This window comes from Nicotiana tomentosiformis, chromosome 1 (genome assembly GCF_000390325.3).
Source record: "Nicotiana tomentosiformis chromosome 1, ASM39032v3, whole genome shotgun sequence".
Classification (NCBI taxonomy): domain Eukaryota; kingdom Viridiplantae; phylum Streptophyta; class Magnoliopsida; order Solanales; family Solanaceae; genus Nicotiana; species Nicotiana tomentosiformis.
The window spans coordinates 155,740,727-155,758,549 of record NC_090812.1 but is presented as its reverse complement, the minus strand read 5'-3'; the positions used below and the strand labels follow the sequence as shown (position 1 = coordinate 155,758,549).

At 38.9% G+C, this 17,823-nt stretch overlaps 1 protein-coding gene and 1 long non-coding RNA gene across 4 annotated transcripts in view; one reads left to right on the top strand and one right to left on the bottom strand.

Moving 5' to 3' along the window:
• The window catches only part of LOC138891663 (uncharacterized), a 38,819-nt gene extending 34,300 nt beyond the window's left edge, over positions 1–4,519 (bottom strand). The window contains exon 1 of the mRNA XM_070175354.1: positions 4,145–4,519. Within this exon, the coding sequence (XP_070031455.1) occupies positions 4,145–4,519 (375 nt within the window). The remainder of the gene's footprint in view (positions 1–4,144) is intronic.
• A 3,633-nt stretch (positions 4,520–8,152) lies between these two features.
• Positions 8,153–11,251, top strand: LOC108945052 (uncharacterized). 3 transcript variants are annotated; one of them, XR_011413369.1, is made up of 4 exons: positions 8,153–8,318; positions 8,638–8,724; positions 10,232–10,731; positions 10,999–11,251. It is a non-coding gene; the product is annotated as an uncharacterized lncRNA (long non-coding RNA). The 3 variants fall into 3 exon arrangements; XR_011413367.1 differs by having other exon boundaries at positions 10,228–10,731; XR_011413368.1 differs by having other exon boundaries at positions 8,159–8,318; positions 10,579–10,731.
• The last annotated feature ends 6,572 nt before the right edge of the window (positions 11,252–17,823 follow it).

Here is a 17,823-nt window from a genome sequence, read left to right as displayed (position 1 = left end):
TAGAAATATTTTGTGCAAACTCGATATTTCAGGTCGATTGGCTAAATGGGCCATAGAAATCGGTGGGTACGATATTGAATATCGACCCTGAATCGCTATCAAGTCTTAAATCTTGGCAGACTTCGTAGCTGACTTTTTGCCAACCCTCGTGCCCGAGAGTAAAAGAGAACTACTTATAAAATTGGGTACCTCTTCGGGAGTCTGGACCCTTTTCACGGACGGTGCCTCGAACGCGAAGGGGTCCGAATTAGGCATTGTACTAAAATCACACACATGTAATGTAATTAGACAATCTATTAGAACTACAAAATTGACTAACAATGAGACCGAGTATGAGGTTGTGATTGCAGGTCTCGAACTAGCTAGAAGCTTGGGAGCCGAGGTCATAGAGGCTTAATGTGATTCCCTCCTCGTGGTAAATCAAGCCAACGGGACTTTTGAAGTCCTAGAAGATCGAATGCATAGGTACTTGGATAAATTACAAGTGACTCTACATCAATTTAAGGAATGGACTTTGCAACATGTACCCCGAGAACAGAACAGCGAGGTCGACGCTCTTGAAACTTAGGTTCGTCGGTCGAAGATGACGAACTCAACTCGTGAACTGTCATACAACTCATAAGATCGGTGGTCTAAGAAGGACACGTCGAAATAAACTCCATAAGTTTAACCTAGGAATGGAGAAACAAATACATAGAGTACTTCAAAAATAGGAAGCTTCTGTCAGATCCAAAAGAATCGAGGGCTCTACGCACGAAGGCAGCATGGTTCACTTTGTCCGAAGACGGAACGCTATTTAGGAGGACGTTCGATGGTCTATTGGCAATATGTTTGGGACTAGGAGACACCGATTATATCTTACATGAAATTCATGAAGGCACTTGTGGGAATCATTCCGGTGCAGATTCATTGGTCCACAAAATAATCAGAGCAGGATATTATTGGGCCGATATAAACAAAGATGCAAGGGAGTTCGTTCGAAAATACGACAAATGTCAAAGACATGTGCCCATGATTCATCAACTCGGGGAGCTACTCCATTCAGTCCTATCTCCATGTCCTTTCATGAAATGGGGGATGGACATCGTCATCCCCCTCCCCTCGGCCCCAGGTAAAGCTCGGTTTATTTTGTTTATGATTGATTATTTTTCTAAATGGGTCGAAGCACAAACTTTCGAGAAAATCAGAGAAAAGGAAGTGATAGACTTCATTTCGAACCACATCGTATTTAGATTCGGGGTACCAACGGAGATTGTATGTGATAATGGAAAATAATTTATCGGCAGCAAAGTAACTAAATTTCTCGAGGATCACAAAATCAAAAGGATCCTATCAATACCTTATCATCCCAGTGGAAACGGACAGGACGAATCGACCAACAAAACTATCATCCAAAATCTTAAGAAAAGATTAACCGATGCTAAAGGAAAATGGAGAGAAATACTGCCCGAAGTCCTATGGGCATACCGCACAACATCTAAATCCAGTACCGGGGCAACACCATTCTCGTTGGTTTATGGCACCGAAGCTCTCATCCCGGTTGAGGTCGGAGAACCTAGCATCATGTTTCGATATGCAACAATGGAGTCGAAAAACAAGACCATGAACACGACCCTAGAATTATTGGACAAAAGATAAGAGGCCATTCTCGTCCGATTGGCCGCCCAAAAATAGCGGATCGAAAGATACTACAATCGAAGAACCAATCTTCGATATTTTAAAATCGGGGACTTGGTACTAAGGAAAGTCACTCTCAACACCCGAAATCTGAATGAAGGAAAACTGGGTCTAAACTGGGAAGGACCATATCAGGTCCTTGAAATAGTCGGAAAGGGGTCCTACAAGCTCGGCGTGATAAACGGCAAACAACGACCGAGCAATTGGAATGTTTCGCACCTAAAATGATATTACTGCTAAGGTATGGCCCTCCCATGTTCATTTGTATTTTGAAATTAACCCTTGCAAGTGCTCGACCAGAAACATGGATGGATTATTCAACCCAAAGACTTTAGGTCTGAAAGCACGTGTTGCACTCTTTTTCCCTTAGACCAGTTTTATCCCAAACGGGTTTTTCGGCAAGGTTTTTAATGAGGCAACCATTGATCGTGCTAACTTAGAACATTTCAACAATATCTGAAGCCTCTTTTAAATCAACCTCGAATACTGGGGGAAATTACCCTCGAATATATTAAGTTTTATGCAAGAAAGCTACTTCATGGTAACAAGATTTCGATAGAAAATATTGTAAGGGCCAAATGGTCAAAACGAACCATGCCCGTATAGTTCGCTCAAGCCCTGGCACAAAACATAAACGTGTATAATGACTTATAAAGAGAAATTTCTTTTTTACCGATATCTCATATCTAGGAAAGATTCTTCTATTTTATGATCTATTATGCAAACAGGCTCAAGGGCCGACCATGACCGGAGTTTGAAACATTACCCGATAAATCGGGAATTGCCAACCGAAAAATCAACAAGATCAAGCTCCACGTATGCCTAAGGGCTACATCAATTCGAGTTCGAGCAACACTCACTTGATTATAAAGCCTAAGGGATGCCCCAACTCGAGTTCGAGCAACCATTCTCACTCAAGGACTATCTACAAAGCCCAAGGACTACTCTTAATTCGAGTTCGAGCAAACACTCACTCAACTATTATGCCTAAGGGCTACTCTCACTTCGAGCTCGAACAAATGCTCGCTCGACCATTAAGCCTACGGGCTACATTACTTCGAGTTTGAGCAAACACTCACTCGACCATAAAACTAAGGGCTACTTTTAATTCGAGTTCGAGCAAACTATGACTCGACCACTAAGCCTAAGGGCTATTCTTATTTGGAGTTCGAGAAATCATTCTCACTCGGCTACAAAGCCTAAAGGCTACATTACTTCGAGTTCGAGAAATCATTCTCACTCGACTACGAAGCCCAAGGGCTACCTTATTTCGAGTTTGAGCAAATCCTCCCTCGATCACTAAGCCTAAGGGCTATTTTTATTTCGAGTTCGAGAAATCATTCTCACTCAACTACGAAGCCTAATGGCTACATTACTTCGAATTCGAGCAACACTCACTTGACCATAAATCCTAAGGCCTACCACAACTCGAGTTCGAGCAACCATTCTCACTCGGGGACTATCTATAAAGCCTAAGGGCTACACTAATTCGAGTTCGAGCGAAACACTCACTAGACCACAAAGCACAAATTCTACATTACTTCGAGTTCGAGCAAATACTCACTCGGCCGTTAAGCCTAAGGGATACATTACTTCGAGTTCGAGAAATCATTCTCACTCGACTATGAAGCCCAAGGGCTACCTTATTTCGAGTTTGAGAAAATCCTCACTCGGTCACTAAGCCTAAGGGCTACTTTTAAATTCGAGTTCGAGCAAACACTCACTAGACCACTAAGCCTAAGGGCTATTCTTATTTCGATTTCGAGAAATCATTCTCACTCGGCTACAAAGCCTAAGGGCTACATTACTTCGAGTTCGAGAAATCATTCTCACTCGAATACGATACCCAAGGGATACCTTATTTCGAGTTCGAGCAAATCCTCACTCGATCACTAAGCCTAAGGGCTATTCTTATTTCTAGTTCGAGAAATCATTCTCACTAGACTAGAAGCCTAAGGGTTACATTACTTCGAGTTCGAGAAATAATTCTCACTCGACTATGAAATCCAAGGGCTACCTTATTTCGAGTTCGAGCAAATCCTCACTCAATCACTAAGCCTATGGGCTATTCTTATTTCGAGTTCGATAAATCATTCTCACTCAACTACGAAGCCTAAGAGCTACATTACTTCGAGTTCGAGCAACATTCACTCGACTATAAAGCCTAAGGGCTACCCCAACTCGAGTTCGAGCAACCATTCTCACACGGGGACTATCTATAAAGCCTAAGGGCTATATTAATTCGAGTTCGAGCAAACATTCACTTGACCATAAAACCTACAGGCTACATTACTTTGAGTTCGAGTAAACGCTCACTCGGTTATAAAAACTACAAGGTCCGACTTCGATCAAATTGTCTAAAGCCTCGAACTTATGAAAACTTTCATAAGGCATGAATGAAACAAAATTTTCACAAGGCAGAAATTAAACCAAAAACAAGTCGGGAAAGGAAAGGATCTCTATATACATAAGAGTATTTACAATGTCCAATCAGGACCCTACACAAAAAGATCAAAAAGAGAAAAAACCCTAAGGTTCCTGATTTTCTCCGGGAGGCAGTCTCTTCTCCATCGAGCTCCTCCCCACTCTCAGACCCACTCTTGCTCTCATCATCATCATCGTCATCATCAGAAGCTAAGGCTCTAGCATCGGCTTTAAGTTCTTTAGCCTTTATTATCTCTTCGGTAAGGTCAAAACCTCGAGCATATATCTCCTCGAGGGTATCCCTCCGAGATTGGCATTTGGTAAAATTAGCAATCCAATATGCCCGAGTTTGGTCGGTCTTGGCTGCCTTTCTCACTTGTACTTGAGCGGCTTCAGTATCAGCCCGGTAGATGGCCATAATCGCCTCGGCCTTTGCTTTTTCAGCTTCAAACTTGGCGTTTGCAAGATATGAAGCCAATTGGGCCTCGAGCTCCTCTATCCTCTTCGCCTAAATTGAGTTTTTTTCCTTCAAACCTCGAAGCTGACTTTCGGTTGATGACAACTTTGATAGAGTAGTTTACTTTTCTGCAGCGAAGCGGTCCATACCTTTTTTCCAACCCAAGGTATCCACCTTTATCATATCGACCTCCTCACGAAGCTGCCCGATCATCTCCATCTTCAGCTGTAAGATTGAAATGTTAGACTCCGTTCCCGAATCGAGCCCATGAGTTTTTAAAATTTTTATTACATGCTCGGTCAGGTCGGCCTGGTTTTGACGAGCCTTGGCCAATTTGGCTCGGAGGTCCTTGATCTCCTCTTCTATTTTCCCATAAAGAAGTTTAAAGGCATTTCTCTCCTCCGTGAGCCCTCGAAGGTCGGCCTCATATCGACTCAACTCAGATCGAGACCGAGAAAATACTTCCCGATTAAATGTTGAGGCCTATGTAGAAAGAAGAAAAAAAGTTATATAGGAAGAGAGAAACAAACACAAGGGTAATACCAACAAGATGAGAAAAAGGCTTACCCGATTCAGTGCTCGCTGCACTTCATTGAAAGGGCTCGATGTCTCACCCAAGTCCTTCCTCGAGACCTCCAAATTGCTCAGGCTGGTAGCATCTTCGACCCCAGTAAAATAATCACAAAACGGATCTTCCCTTCAGTGGCCTCCTTCGATGGAAAGGGTCTTCAAGGCCCAAGCCTCTCGAATCATGCCCTCGAAAAACATGGGGACCAAAGGGAAGCCTCCAATTTCTATTGCCCAAACTGAACCACTTGGGGCGTTCTCTCCATCTCGAGGGGCCTCAAGATCATCCCCTATAACTGTACTCACCATTGGCTCATTATGGTGAGAGGTAGCTTCGATCATCGATGACTCGGGGACTTCGACCAATTCTATTCCCGAGACTCCCTTATCACGAGATGGAATCTCTGCTGCCTTCACCGATTAAGTAGCCTTTAAGGCCTCGGTGCTCATTTTCACTATGGCCACCAGCCCGGAGTCATCATCTCCCTCTTCTTCATCTTCATCCCTAAGACGCCGAATAGATTCTTCGGTTAGGAGGATGATATTTTTTCTCGTCTTACGAGTCGCCTTCTTAGGTTCCGAATCCTCGGAGGCCGAGATCTTTTTCCTCTTTTTTTCCTTCACCTATATATATATCGGGATCAAAGTCTCCTCCTCATCAGATAAGCGCCTCATAAAAGCATCTTTTCCAAGGCATGTATAAAAAGAGAAAGTAAGAAACGCCTTACAAAGTCAACAAAGACGTGGTAAAGAAGCTTACCATGTGTTTTGGCCTCCCATCGGCCCTTTGATAAATCGCGCCATGAGCGCTCGGCGTATGTAGAGGTCTAAGCCAGGTCTCGTACCTAGATCTTAAGGTTAGGAATTTCACCGGGAATCCAAGCAACTACTACATCACGGAAAAGTATTTCGGTGAAAAAGAAACGAATGAGTAAAACAATAGGATAATACTTACACTTCATATTCCATTCCTCGGGAAATGGCATCTTCTCGGCCGGTATTAGGTCAGAAGTCTTCACTCGAATGAACCGGCCCATCCAGCCTCGGTCTTTGTCCTCGTCTATGCTCGAGAATAGCACTTTGGTTGCCCGGAGATGGAGTTTTATTAACCCACCTCAGTAGAGGCGGGGGCTGTACAACCTGATGAGATGGTCGAGGGTGAAAGGCATCCCCTCAATTTTGTTTACAAAGAAGTGGATCGGAATAACGATTCGCCAAAAGGAAGGATGGATTTGGCCTAGGTTTATGTGGTATTGGCGGCAAAAATTGATAACAACATGGTCGAGGGGGCCCAACGTGAAAGGGTAAGTATAAACACTTAAAAACCTTTCACATAAATAGTAATATCTTCTTCCGGAGCTGGGATTATCACTTCTTTGTTCTCTCAGTGGAAATCTTTCCTTACTTGTTTAAGGTATCCCTCTGCTATCGAGCACATATACCTCGATACCGGCTCGTATCGACCAAGAACCGACGAGGCTTTGTCGGTCTTAAAAGCGGAAGTGAGAACACACGCCCCGGGAATACATTCCTCAGGTCGTGGCTCCACCGATGTTTTGTCGCCGGCGGGGCGTGAAGAAGAAGCGTTTTCTTTTTTAGGAACAATTTTTGACGTTTTCGCCATTTGGATTTGAAGATTGAAAATAGAGGGAGATGACAATATTTGGTGTTCTAAAGAGAGATTTTGTAGTGAAAATCATAGATTCACAGATGAAGAACTCAGAAGATGCGAAAAGGAACTTAGAAGATTTGGAGATTGGAGATCTAAAAGTAAAAAATGATAAAAAGAAGAGCTATTTATAGGGTTGGCAATGATGGTTCAATATCAGCAGTGGCCGACCATCGTATGACACACATTTAATGCATTGGTAACTGATCCAATAGAACATCTATCACGTACATCATGGTCGGGCTCGATGAAAACTTCAGTGTATATCTGGTTGTGCCATTGGAAAATCATGTCGTTTCTCACCACATCCTTCCTAAGAAATGAGGGGACTATCTGTATACGGTCAAAACCGGTTTTCGACTTTCGTATAATTAGTCAAGATTGGAACATAATGGACCGAAGGTCGTCTTCATAATATCGAGATGAGATATGAAGCCAGGATACCGAGCTCAAGTTTCAAGGACCGATCAAATACCGAGCTCGAAGTCACTATCGAGATCGGGTCCAAATCTAACTATAATATGAAGTGGTGTTATCGAGTTCAAGAGCCAGAGACCGACCAATACTGGGCCTCGAGTCAATATCGAGCTCTAAATCTGTAGATCGACCAATACCAAGTCCGATCAAGATCGAACTAAGGGACAAGAGCCGGTATAGCCGCACTAAGGGAGAGAATCTCGGTGAAAATTAAGAAAAAAATAATTAACTAATCTATCATGGGATCCCCGCTATGTATTTTTTATATCCAAAGTAGGATTTTCTCCACTATAAGAAGGATGACTATCATTTCTGTAAAGGGGGCATCGACACACTCCCATATTAAAAAGATCACTGATATTCATATAGATATTATCCTTTTTTCGGCTTTGTACATTGATTCGTCTTGCTTGTTCATAAATCGCTTGCCATTCAATTTGGTCTGTATTTCATTCTTTTTTCAGTCAATATTCGACATATTTCTACTTACTTTCTCGATTTGTGCCAAGTTATCCCACGTATCCTTAGAACTACGTAGGGGTGTACAAATAAAATCGACAAACCGCATCAACCCGATAATTCGAATCAAACCGAGAAAAAAAAAATCTGACTATGGTTTGGTTTGATTGGTTTGGTGTTAGAAAAAAAACCAACGATATTTGGTTTGGTTTGGTTTTAACTAAATTAAGTCAAATCGAAACCAAACCAACCTGATATTTTGTAAATTTAAATATTAATATAATATAATTTCTAAATATTTATTTAAATTTATCAAGATCTTTGTTTATTAACAATTTAATAATATGTCGGAGTTAAATTATTGCCCACTCCTGTAGAACAACAAAATAAGCCCAAGCCCAAAGCAAATTACACCATAAATCCCCAATGTCATAAATTGTACGACTAAATCCCTAATATCATTAGTTATGCCGCTTGTGCGTTCATTTCATGAAAGCAACCATCATTCAAATTCAAGGTTTGTTCAAGCTCTGTTCAAGTCGTCATTGTTAGCCTCCATTTAACACAGGTTCATCATCTTGATTTCAGGTATTATGGGTGACCTTTTAATCTGTATTTCAACCTTAGAAAGAAAGAAATTGGGAAAGAAAGAAAACCAGAACATCTGTATTGTATTGCAAATAAATTAGTTTGTGTTCCTCTGTTTTTTTATTGTTTATTATATATTTTTGCTTTGTAACTTGACCTTTGACAAAATTATTCACTTTCCACTGCTTCTTCTATTGTAGGCTCATAAACTTTTATTGGGTCAATTTTGTACAAATCTCGAATTAATTAAATTTTAAACTTTAATACCTTTAGTTAAAACGAAGTTGTGGTTTAACGTTTTAGATCAAATTATGTGCAGAACTCTCTTTTCAGATAGATTCTGGAAATGATATGGAGGTGATTGTCAACAATCCTTCGACTATGCCAGGGGTGTCTCAACAACAAGGTAAAGATACTTCTCATCAATGCACTCCTCCTAAAAAATAAAAAAGAACAACTCCTCGAGAACCTTCTGAATCTGGGAAGACTGGTAGAGAGACGTCTGAAATTTGGGATCATTTCACCAAATTTATTGGTAAAGGAGGTAAATGTATGGCAAAATGTAATTATTGTCCTAAAACCTTTGTTGCCGCTAGCAAGAATAGGGCTACTTCATTGTGGAATCATTTAAATGTGACATGTCATAAATCCCCTTTTAAATTCGCCGATAAGAGGCAATCATTATTAAAGCCTATCAAAGAATGATTGCTAGGAGGTGGCTCAGGTTTTACTGAAAGGGTAGTGTATAATATGGATGATATTAGAAAGGCCATTGCCGAATTTATAATTATTGACGAGCAACCGTTTAGAGTAGTTGAAGGAGAAGGATTTAAGAGATTAATGGCTAAGGCCTTGCCTAAGTTTCAATTACCTTCCCGTGTAACTGTTGCTAGACATTGTTTGAGGATTTATCAGGAAGAGAAAAAAAAGCTTTAAAATCTTATCAAGAACCAACGTGTATGCCTCACTAGTGATACATGGACATCACTTCAAAACTTAACTTATATGGTTATCACTACGCATTGGATTGGTGATCAATGGAATATACAAAAGAAAATTATAAACTTTTTTCCAACACGAGATCACAAAGGTGAGACTATTGCGAAGGGGATTGAAGCATGCTTATTTGATTAGGGCATTGAGAATTTATTTACAGTGACCTTGGATAATGTAAGTACTAATGATGTTGTCATTAAGCATTTGAAGGTGCGTATTGATGATTGGAAAGGGGTAATACTTGGAAATGAGTTTTTGCATATTAGATGTAATGCACATATTTTGAACTTAATCGTAAAAGATGGGTTAGATGAACAAATTGAGCCTATTTCTCGTGTAATAAATGCGATAAAATATGTTAGGTCTTCTCCTTCAAGATTTGCTTCCTTCAAGTCATTTGTTGAGAAAGCTAAGATACATACTCATGGTCTTGTGAGTCTTGATATTGAAACAAGATGGAACTCGACATATACAATGTTAGATACAGCTGTAAAATTTGAAAAAACCTTTCCAAAAATGTATGTGGATGATCATAAGTACTAAAAGTATTGTCGAGAAATAAGTGCATTAAGAGGAAGTCCATATGTAGATGATTGGAAGAATGTGAAAGCTTTTATCAAGTTTCTTAACATTTTCTACTAGACAATTTTGAAATTTTCAGGCAGTTTATATGCTACTTCCAACTCTTTCTTCCATGAGTTTTTCAATCTTCGAAATGCCATTATTAAGTATACAAAAAGTGATGATCTTATTTTGATTGATATGGCTGGAAGGATGAAAAGTAAGCTTGAGAAATATTGGGGTAAGTTTGAAGATATGAATATGTTGTTGCTTGTTGTTGTTGTGTTGGATCCTAGACACAAGATGAATTATGTGAGCTTCATTCTTACCGATGCATATGGTTCTTTGTTAGGAAGATTGAAGTCTGAAGATGTCCTAAGTGTTTTGACTAGCTTATATAATAGCTATAATGATTCTTTCTTTGAGGCTTCTTATGACAATATTGGAGGTGATGTTAATATGAGTGAAGACGGTGATCTATTGCAATCTAAGTGGGAGAAGCTTTTGGAAGATGAGGGAGATATTAAAAAATAGTCTGATCTTTAGATATACTTGATGGATGACGTGGTGAAGACCAAGAATTTTAATATCTTGGCATGGTTGAAAGCTCCATCTAGTAAATATCCAATGGTTTCAAAGATTGCAAGGGATGTTCTTTCTATTCTTATTTCTACTGTTGAATCTGAGTCGGCATTTAGTACAGGTGGTCGAGTTCTTGATTCTTATCGGAGTTATTTATTACCAAAAACAGTAGAAGCTCTTATTTGTATCCAACGGTGGATACGGTCACCTTCCAAGGAATTCAAGTTGGAAGACATGTTGGAGGAAGTCTAGAAAATTGAGCAAGTTGAAGAAGGTAATAACTTATCTTCGATTCGTAATGAATATAGTTATTTTTGTGTATTACTTAATATTAAATATGTTAATTGTTTCTTTTATTTCATAATATCCAGACTCACCTTTGAGGATTGATTAGAGGGGTAGTTAACTATAATTTTCCAAGAGACTATTTTTGGAATCTTGACTACTTAAAGGTAATTAAAAGAGGTTCTATTAGTTTCTTTACTTTTGTCTATAACCTTTCTGTTGAGCCTAAAGTATTTGATTATTACTAATATTTCAGGTATTACAAAATATTATCCCAAGGAAAAGGATGGAACTGCAATGAATCTCCCTATGGTTGTAATTTGGGTCATTATGCCTTTACTAACATTCTAGAACATGCTCCTCTAGATTAAGATGCCCAACTTCTTAGAGTTTAATATATTCTATTTTTATTTATTTTCTATGACTCTTGGTTGTAGTGTCTACTCTTAAAATGTTGGTGATAATTCATATGTAGGGTGCAATATAATTTGCAGTTTATCTTTTTGGCAGTCTATGACTCTTAGCTATAATTCTATGACTCTTGGTTATAACTAAGGTTGTCCAACGGGACGGGCCGTCCCGTCCCGTCCCGTCCCCCTTAATTCTAAACGGGATGTGGCCATGTTAAACGGGATACAGGATGGGACGGGATGGCCATTTCGTCCCGTTTATCCCATCTCATTTCGTCCCATCCCGCCTATCCCGCTTCGTCCTGTCCCGTCACCAACATTTGTTTTTGAATTATAGCCGTTGGGCAACGGCTATAATTGCAAAAATAGTCGTTCACAACGGCCATATTTGGCTCCCACCCCTCAAAACACCCCTACTCCCTATCCCTCCCCTCCCCCCCTCCCCAAATTTTTTTTTTTTAATAATATAATCCCTAAGTTTATTAAATTACACTTTGACCCTATTTTCTACTATAAATATCCCTCATCCTTCATCATTTATTTTTACAAAAATAAATCATTCTCTCTCAAATCTCTTACATTCTATCTATATTATTCTCTCAATTTTCTCACAATCAAGTGATAAGTTACAAGTATTTGGGCAAATATTTGGAGCAACTTTCAAGCTTCAAATTAATTCGTCAAGTATTTGGAGCAATATTTTGGGCAATTTCTTCAAGTTTCAATATTTAATCATTGTGCACTCGTTCCATCTCCTAATTTTAATATATATATTTTGCGCATTATTTTAGTGCTTAATTTTTGTGTTTACTTTATGTGTTCTATTTTCGTATTTCATTTGTGTTTTTAATTTTTGTGTTAACTTTTTAAATTTAATTTTATATTTAAATTATGGCACATAAGAATGTATTTGGCGTATTTAAAAAAAACTTAGTAAAAAGGGTAGTAAATGTGAAAGTAATAGTAATCTTAATCCTAGTTTGACCCTGTTTCTGGTACTATTTTACTCCCCTATAACAAAGATAGAGATCGTGAGAACTTAGCAAAAATGGTGGTTGTCTGTGGCTTACCTTTTACTTTTCCTTCTCACCCTGCTTTTGTGCATTATATACAAGAAACTTATAATCCTGCTTTTCAATGTTTTCCTAACACTACAGTTAGAAATGATGTTTTTTAAATTTCAAATCGAATATTTTATGTATATTCGTTGTCTATTTTTTTACTTAGATTGTAAAAAGTCTATCACATCTGATATAGGTCGTAGTCCTAATGGTTGTGATTATTTAACAGTTACATGTCATTGGGTTGATCGTCATTTGAACATGCAAAAATGTATTATTGGTTATAAATTTGTTGATTCAAAATACACTGGAGCATATATTGCAACTATTGTTCTACAAATACTTGATTTTTATGGACTCGTTGATAAAGTTTTAACTATCACCTTAGATAATGATTCTGCTAACACAACTGCATCAACTAGCTTAAGAACTAGACTTTGTCCAATTAATTCGGTAATTTTTCATGTTAGATGTGCATGCCATATTTTAAACTTGGTTGTAAAAGATGGTATTAATTAATTTTCTGATGCTTTTAGTAAAGTACAACATGCTTGCGGCTATATTTTTCGTGCTAATAAAGCGAGTAGAATTCGTGAATTTGCTCAACAATGTGCTAGTGCTAACCTTCTGTAACGACCCGGCCAGTCATTTTGAATATTATAACCCCGTTCTCTCATTTACTACTCAATTTATATCTTGCAATTGATTTATGACTTATCAGGTTAGTTGGATCGGGTCCGGAAGGAACTCAGAGTGAAATGAAACACTTAGTCTCATAATTAAATATTTTAAGTTTGGAAAGTGGACCGGATATGGATCTATGTGTAAACGACCTCGAATTTGAATTTTGATGATTCCAATAGCTTTGTATGGTGATTTTGGTCGTAGGAGCGTGTCCAAAATATTATTTGGAAGTCCGTAGCGGAATTAGACTTGAAATGTCGAAAGTTTAATTTTTTGAGAAGTTTGACCGGGGGTTGACTTTTTGATATCGGGGTCGGAAACAGATTCTGAAAATTGAAATACCTCTGTTATGTCATTTATGACTTATATGCAAAATTTGAGGTCAATCGGACGTGATTTGATAGGTTCCGGAGTCGTTTGTAGAAATTAGAAATTTTAAAGTTCATTAGGCTTGAATTAGGGTGTAATTCATGGCTTTAGCACTGTTTGAGGTGATTTGAGGATTCAACTATGTCTGTATGATATATTATGACTTTTTGGTATATTTGGTCTAGGTCCCGAGGGGCTCGGGAAAGTTTCGGATGGTTAACGGGTTGAATTTTGGACTTGGAACTCTGCTAGAATTTTTCTGATGCACCATCTGGTTTCCTTCATTGCGTTTGCGAGTGGAGCCTCGCGTCGCAAAGAGGAACTGAGTGGCTGGCAATATTTTCTCTTCACGATCGAGAAGAGAAGCACGCGTTCGCAAAGGGACTAGGTGAGCATCGCAAATGCGAGAGGTGTTACGTGATCGCGAAGAAGAGAGGAAGCAGCTGAGGACCCCATGCAATTGGTCTACACGTTCGCGTAGGGGGTGTCGCGTTCGCGTAGTGAGGGGGAACGAAGCATCGCGTTTGAGATAGGTTTAACGCGTTCGCGTAGAAGGCATTAAGGCAGAGGCATTTGGTGCTTCGCGAATGCGAGGGTGATGTCACGTTCGCGAAGGAGGAATTTGGATGGGAGATATTTTGCGCTTCGCGAATGCGAGGCACGGACCGCGTTCGCGAAGAAGAAAAGCCTATGCAGTGAGTTTAAGTTCTGAAAATGGGACAGTTTTTGACGATTTGGAGCTTGGATTTGAGGCGATTTTGGGTGATTTTCAGAGAAAACAACGGGGTAAGTGTTCTTAACTCAATATTGGTTAAATTACTCGAATCCATGATTATTTTTATCATTTAATTGGTGAATTAAGTTGGGAAAATTTGAAAATCTTCTTCGTTTAAATTGAAGATTTGAGGGACCAAACGATGTCGGATTTTGATGAATTTTGTATGGTTAGACTCGTGAGTGAATGAGCTTTCTAGTTTTGTAAATTTTGTCGAATTTCGAGACGTGAGCCCGGGGGCCGGGTATGAGCCGATTTCGGGTTTTGGACTAATTTAATAGTTTTTCTTGTGGAATTCATTCCATTAGCGTATATTGATTGTATTGTACTGATTGTGAATAGATTCAGAGCATTTGAAGACCGAGTCCAGAGACAAGGGCATCCCGGAGTATGATTTTTACGTTGTTAAGGTAAGTAACAGTTTTAACTCTGGCTTTGAGAGTATAAACCCAGAGAATTTGATATCGTGTGACTGTTTGGAGGTGATAGCCACGCAAGGTGACGGGAGTGTGGGTGTATACCTCGAGGGATTAAGACTTGGTCCGTCCCGTGAGGCCTCATGGCCATCATTTGTGTTTACGTAGTTACTTGTTGTTGAACTTGTCTGCCTTCATGTTAGAGATCATGCTTAGGCTTTATTCATGCTCACATTATTTGTACTCAGTCGTAGAAATTATTGTACATGTTTACCTCAGTCTCTATTATTTTCTAATATGTTGTGATACTTGATGTGGGTTGTGTTCCCTTATTTATTGGTGATGATAAGGCTAGTGAGGTACATGATTGAGTGAGGCTGAGGACCTGGTTGTGAGTATATTAATACCATAGCGCATGAGTTGTCCGCGTAGCACGTGAGTTGACCGTGTGTGTCCAGGTATTGATACCATAGCGCGTGAGTTGTTCGCGTAGCACATGAGTTGACCGTGCAGATCCAGGTATTGATATGATGGCACGTGAGATGTATGTGCTTAGTGCTTGGGATTTGGGAGCCCCTCCGGAGTCTGTACACACCCCTGGTGAGCGCAGACTGTTGAGTTTTTTGAGTATTGAGTGTTGAGTGCGAGTAATGATGATGGAGTGATACTGCTGTGAGGTTGTATTTATTTGTGTTGTTGTTGCATTTATCTGTTAAACTTCTTTTTGGCATTTACTGAGTTATGGAATTTACCTGTTTATTTCTGTTTATTTTTAAATTGTGAAAATAAATAATTTGACAGTTTTACTTAGCTCGTCACTATTGCTCAGTTCCTTAGTTATTTCTGTTACTTGCTGAGGTGGTTGTACTCATGCTACACCCTACACTTTATGTGCAGATTCAGGTGAGTTAGAGCGCGACGATCATTGAGTTCAGGCCGGCTATCTGTGGAGATTGCAAGGTAGCTGCTAGCGTCTGCAAGACCTTGTTACTCCTTTTATCATTTCTTCTTTTTGATTGTATTGATAGTTAGACAGTTTCATTTCTTAGTTCATAGATTTAGACGCTCATGACTTAGTGACACCCCGATGTTTGGGGCTCATTTCCGTATTTCTAAAATTATATTTAGAGTTGATTTAGTTTATGAGAAATTCAAATGTTGAAATGTTTTATTAAATTCTAATAATCGGTTTAGTAGAAATATTTTGGGAAGTAGGCTTACCTTGTAACACGATAGGCACTATCACGACCATGGTCAGATTTTGGGTCGTGACACCTTCCATATAGAAAAGTTCCAAAATATGTTTGTACTAGGTGGAATTTTACTTATGAAATACTTAAAGTTGCTTATGATTATCGGGTGCCTATACAAAAAGTATTTAATATGCATAATGGTATCCACGCAGATCAAATTGTTGATTCTGATTGGGATCAGATCAAAGAGCTTACTAAATTTTTTAAAAAAAATTATTATGCTACAAAATAATTTTCTGGTATATATATATTATCCTACTATTACACAAATATTATGGTATATTTGTGAAATTTCTGTTGTATTTGGTAAGTATAAAACTAATCCAACTTATGCACCGGCCATTAATGAAATGATTGCAAAATTTTAAAAGTATTTTTTCCCTATTCCCCAAGTTTATTTAATTTATACTATACTTAACCCATCTTAAAAATTAAGAGGTGCAAAGGTACTTGTTCGTAAAATTTATGAGAATTTAGCAATTCAAGAAAATGAACAACCATCTCTCGAAGTGTGATGACCCAAAATGTCATCTTTAAATTTAATAAATAATTTTGTGTTCTAAGACCTCGAAAAGCACCATTTATTATTCCTCGACTTGCGTGCGTAGTCCGTAAAATTTTCCAGAAAGTTTTCATGTGAAAAAATCAATTAAAATATGAAATAGAGCTTTAAAACTCAACTAAGTTGACTTTGGTCAACATTTTGAGCAAACAGACCCGGATCAGTATTTTGACAATTCCGGTAGGTCCGTATCGTGATTTGGGACTTGGGCGTATGCCCGAAATCGAATTTCGAGGTGCCTAGCTCGAGATGGAATTTTGAAGAAAAATTAAAAGCTTGAAAGCTTAATGATTTCTAAAAAATTACTGATATTGGATTTATTGACCTCGGGTCCGTATTTTGGTTTTGGAGCCCGGTATAGGTCCACTATAATATTTATGATGTGTCTGCCGAATTTGGTGAGAATCAGAGTTGATTTGACGTGATTCGGACGTCCGGTTGTAAAAATATAAGTTTTAAAGTTTTCTTGAAAACTATCTTTGATTTGGTATCCGATTCGTAGTTCTAGGTGTTATTTTGGCGATTTGATCACGCGAGCAAGTTCGTATGATGTGTTAAAACTTGTGTGCATATTTGGTTTGGAACCCCGAGGGCTCGGGTGAGTTTCGGATAGGCTACGGGATGATTTTGGACTTAAGAAATCTGGTTTTCTGCAGATTTCAGGCTTCTGGTGTGTCCTTCTACGCGTTCGCGAAGGTACTCTCGCGAACGCGAAGAGCAAATTGGGGCTGGCATGTTTTGTGCTTCGCGTTCGCGACATAGCGACTATTTTCGCGAAGGCTTGAGGTTCAAAACTTCGCCTTCGCGATAGAAGCCTCGCGTTCGCGAAGGATCGAGCTGCAAAACTTCGCGATCGAACCCCCGCATTCGCGAAGGAAAAGAGACTGGACAGGAAAATTAGCCTTCGTTTTCGCGAGGCAGCCCTCGCGTTCGCGAAGAGTAAAATTGGACATCACAAAAATTGTGCTTCGCGAACGCGAGGCACTGACCGCATTCGCGAAGGGTAAAAATCTCAGAAACAGAACTTAAGTTCTAGAAAATGGGATTCGTCCCATTTTCAACCCTTTTTCATTTTTGAGCTCGGGTAAGGCGATTTTTACGGGGAAATATTGGAGTAAGTGTTCCTTATCCTATATTGATTATATTTCATGATTTCATACTCATTTATATCATGAATCCGTGAATTTATGGAAGAAAAATCAGATTTTTATAAAATCTTCCAAAAATAAAAAATTAAGATTTGAAGGTCCATTTGATATCGGAATTGGACAAATTTGGTATGGTTGAACTCGTATCGGAACGGGTGTCCGGATTTCGTGAGTTTTTCTGAGATTTGAGATGTGGGTCCCACTGTCGAATATAATAATGAATTTCGAATTTTTATTCGGAAAATTTGGAAATTCATATGAAATTAATTCCTATGATTCGTATTGAATATATCGAATTGTTTGTGAATAGATTTGAAGCTTTCGGAGGCAAATTTAAAAGGAAAAGTTGTGGTCGAATAATTGATTGGAATTTGCAAAGCAAGGTAAGTGTCTTGGTTAACCT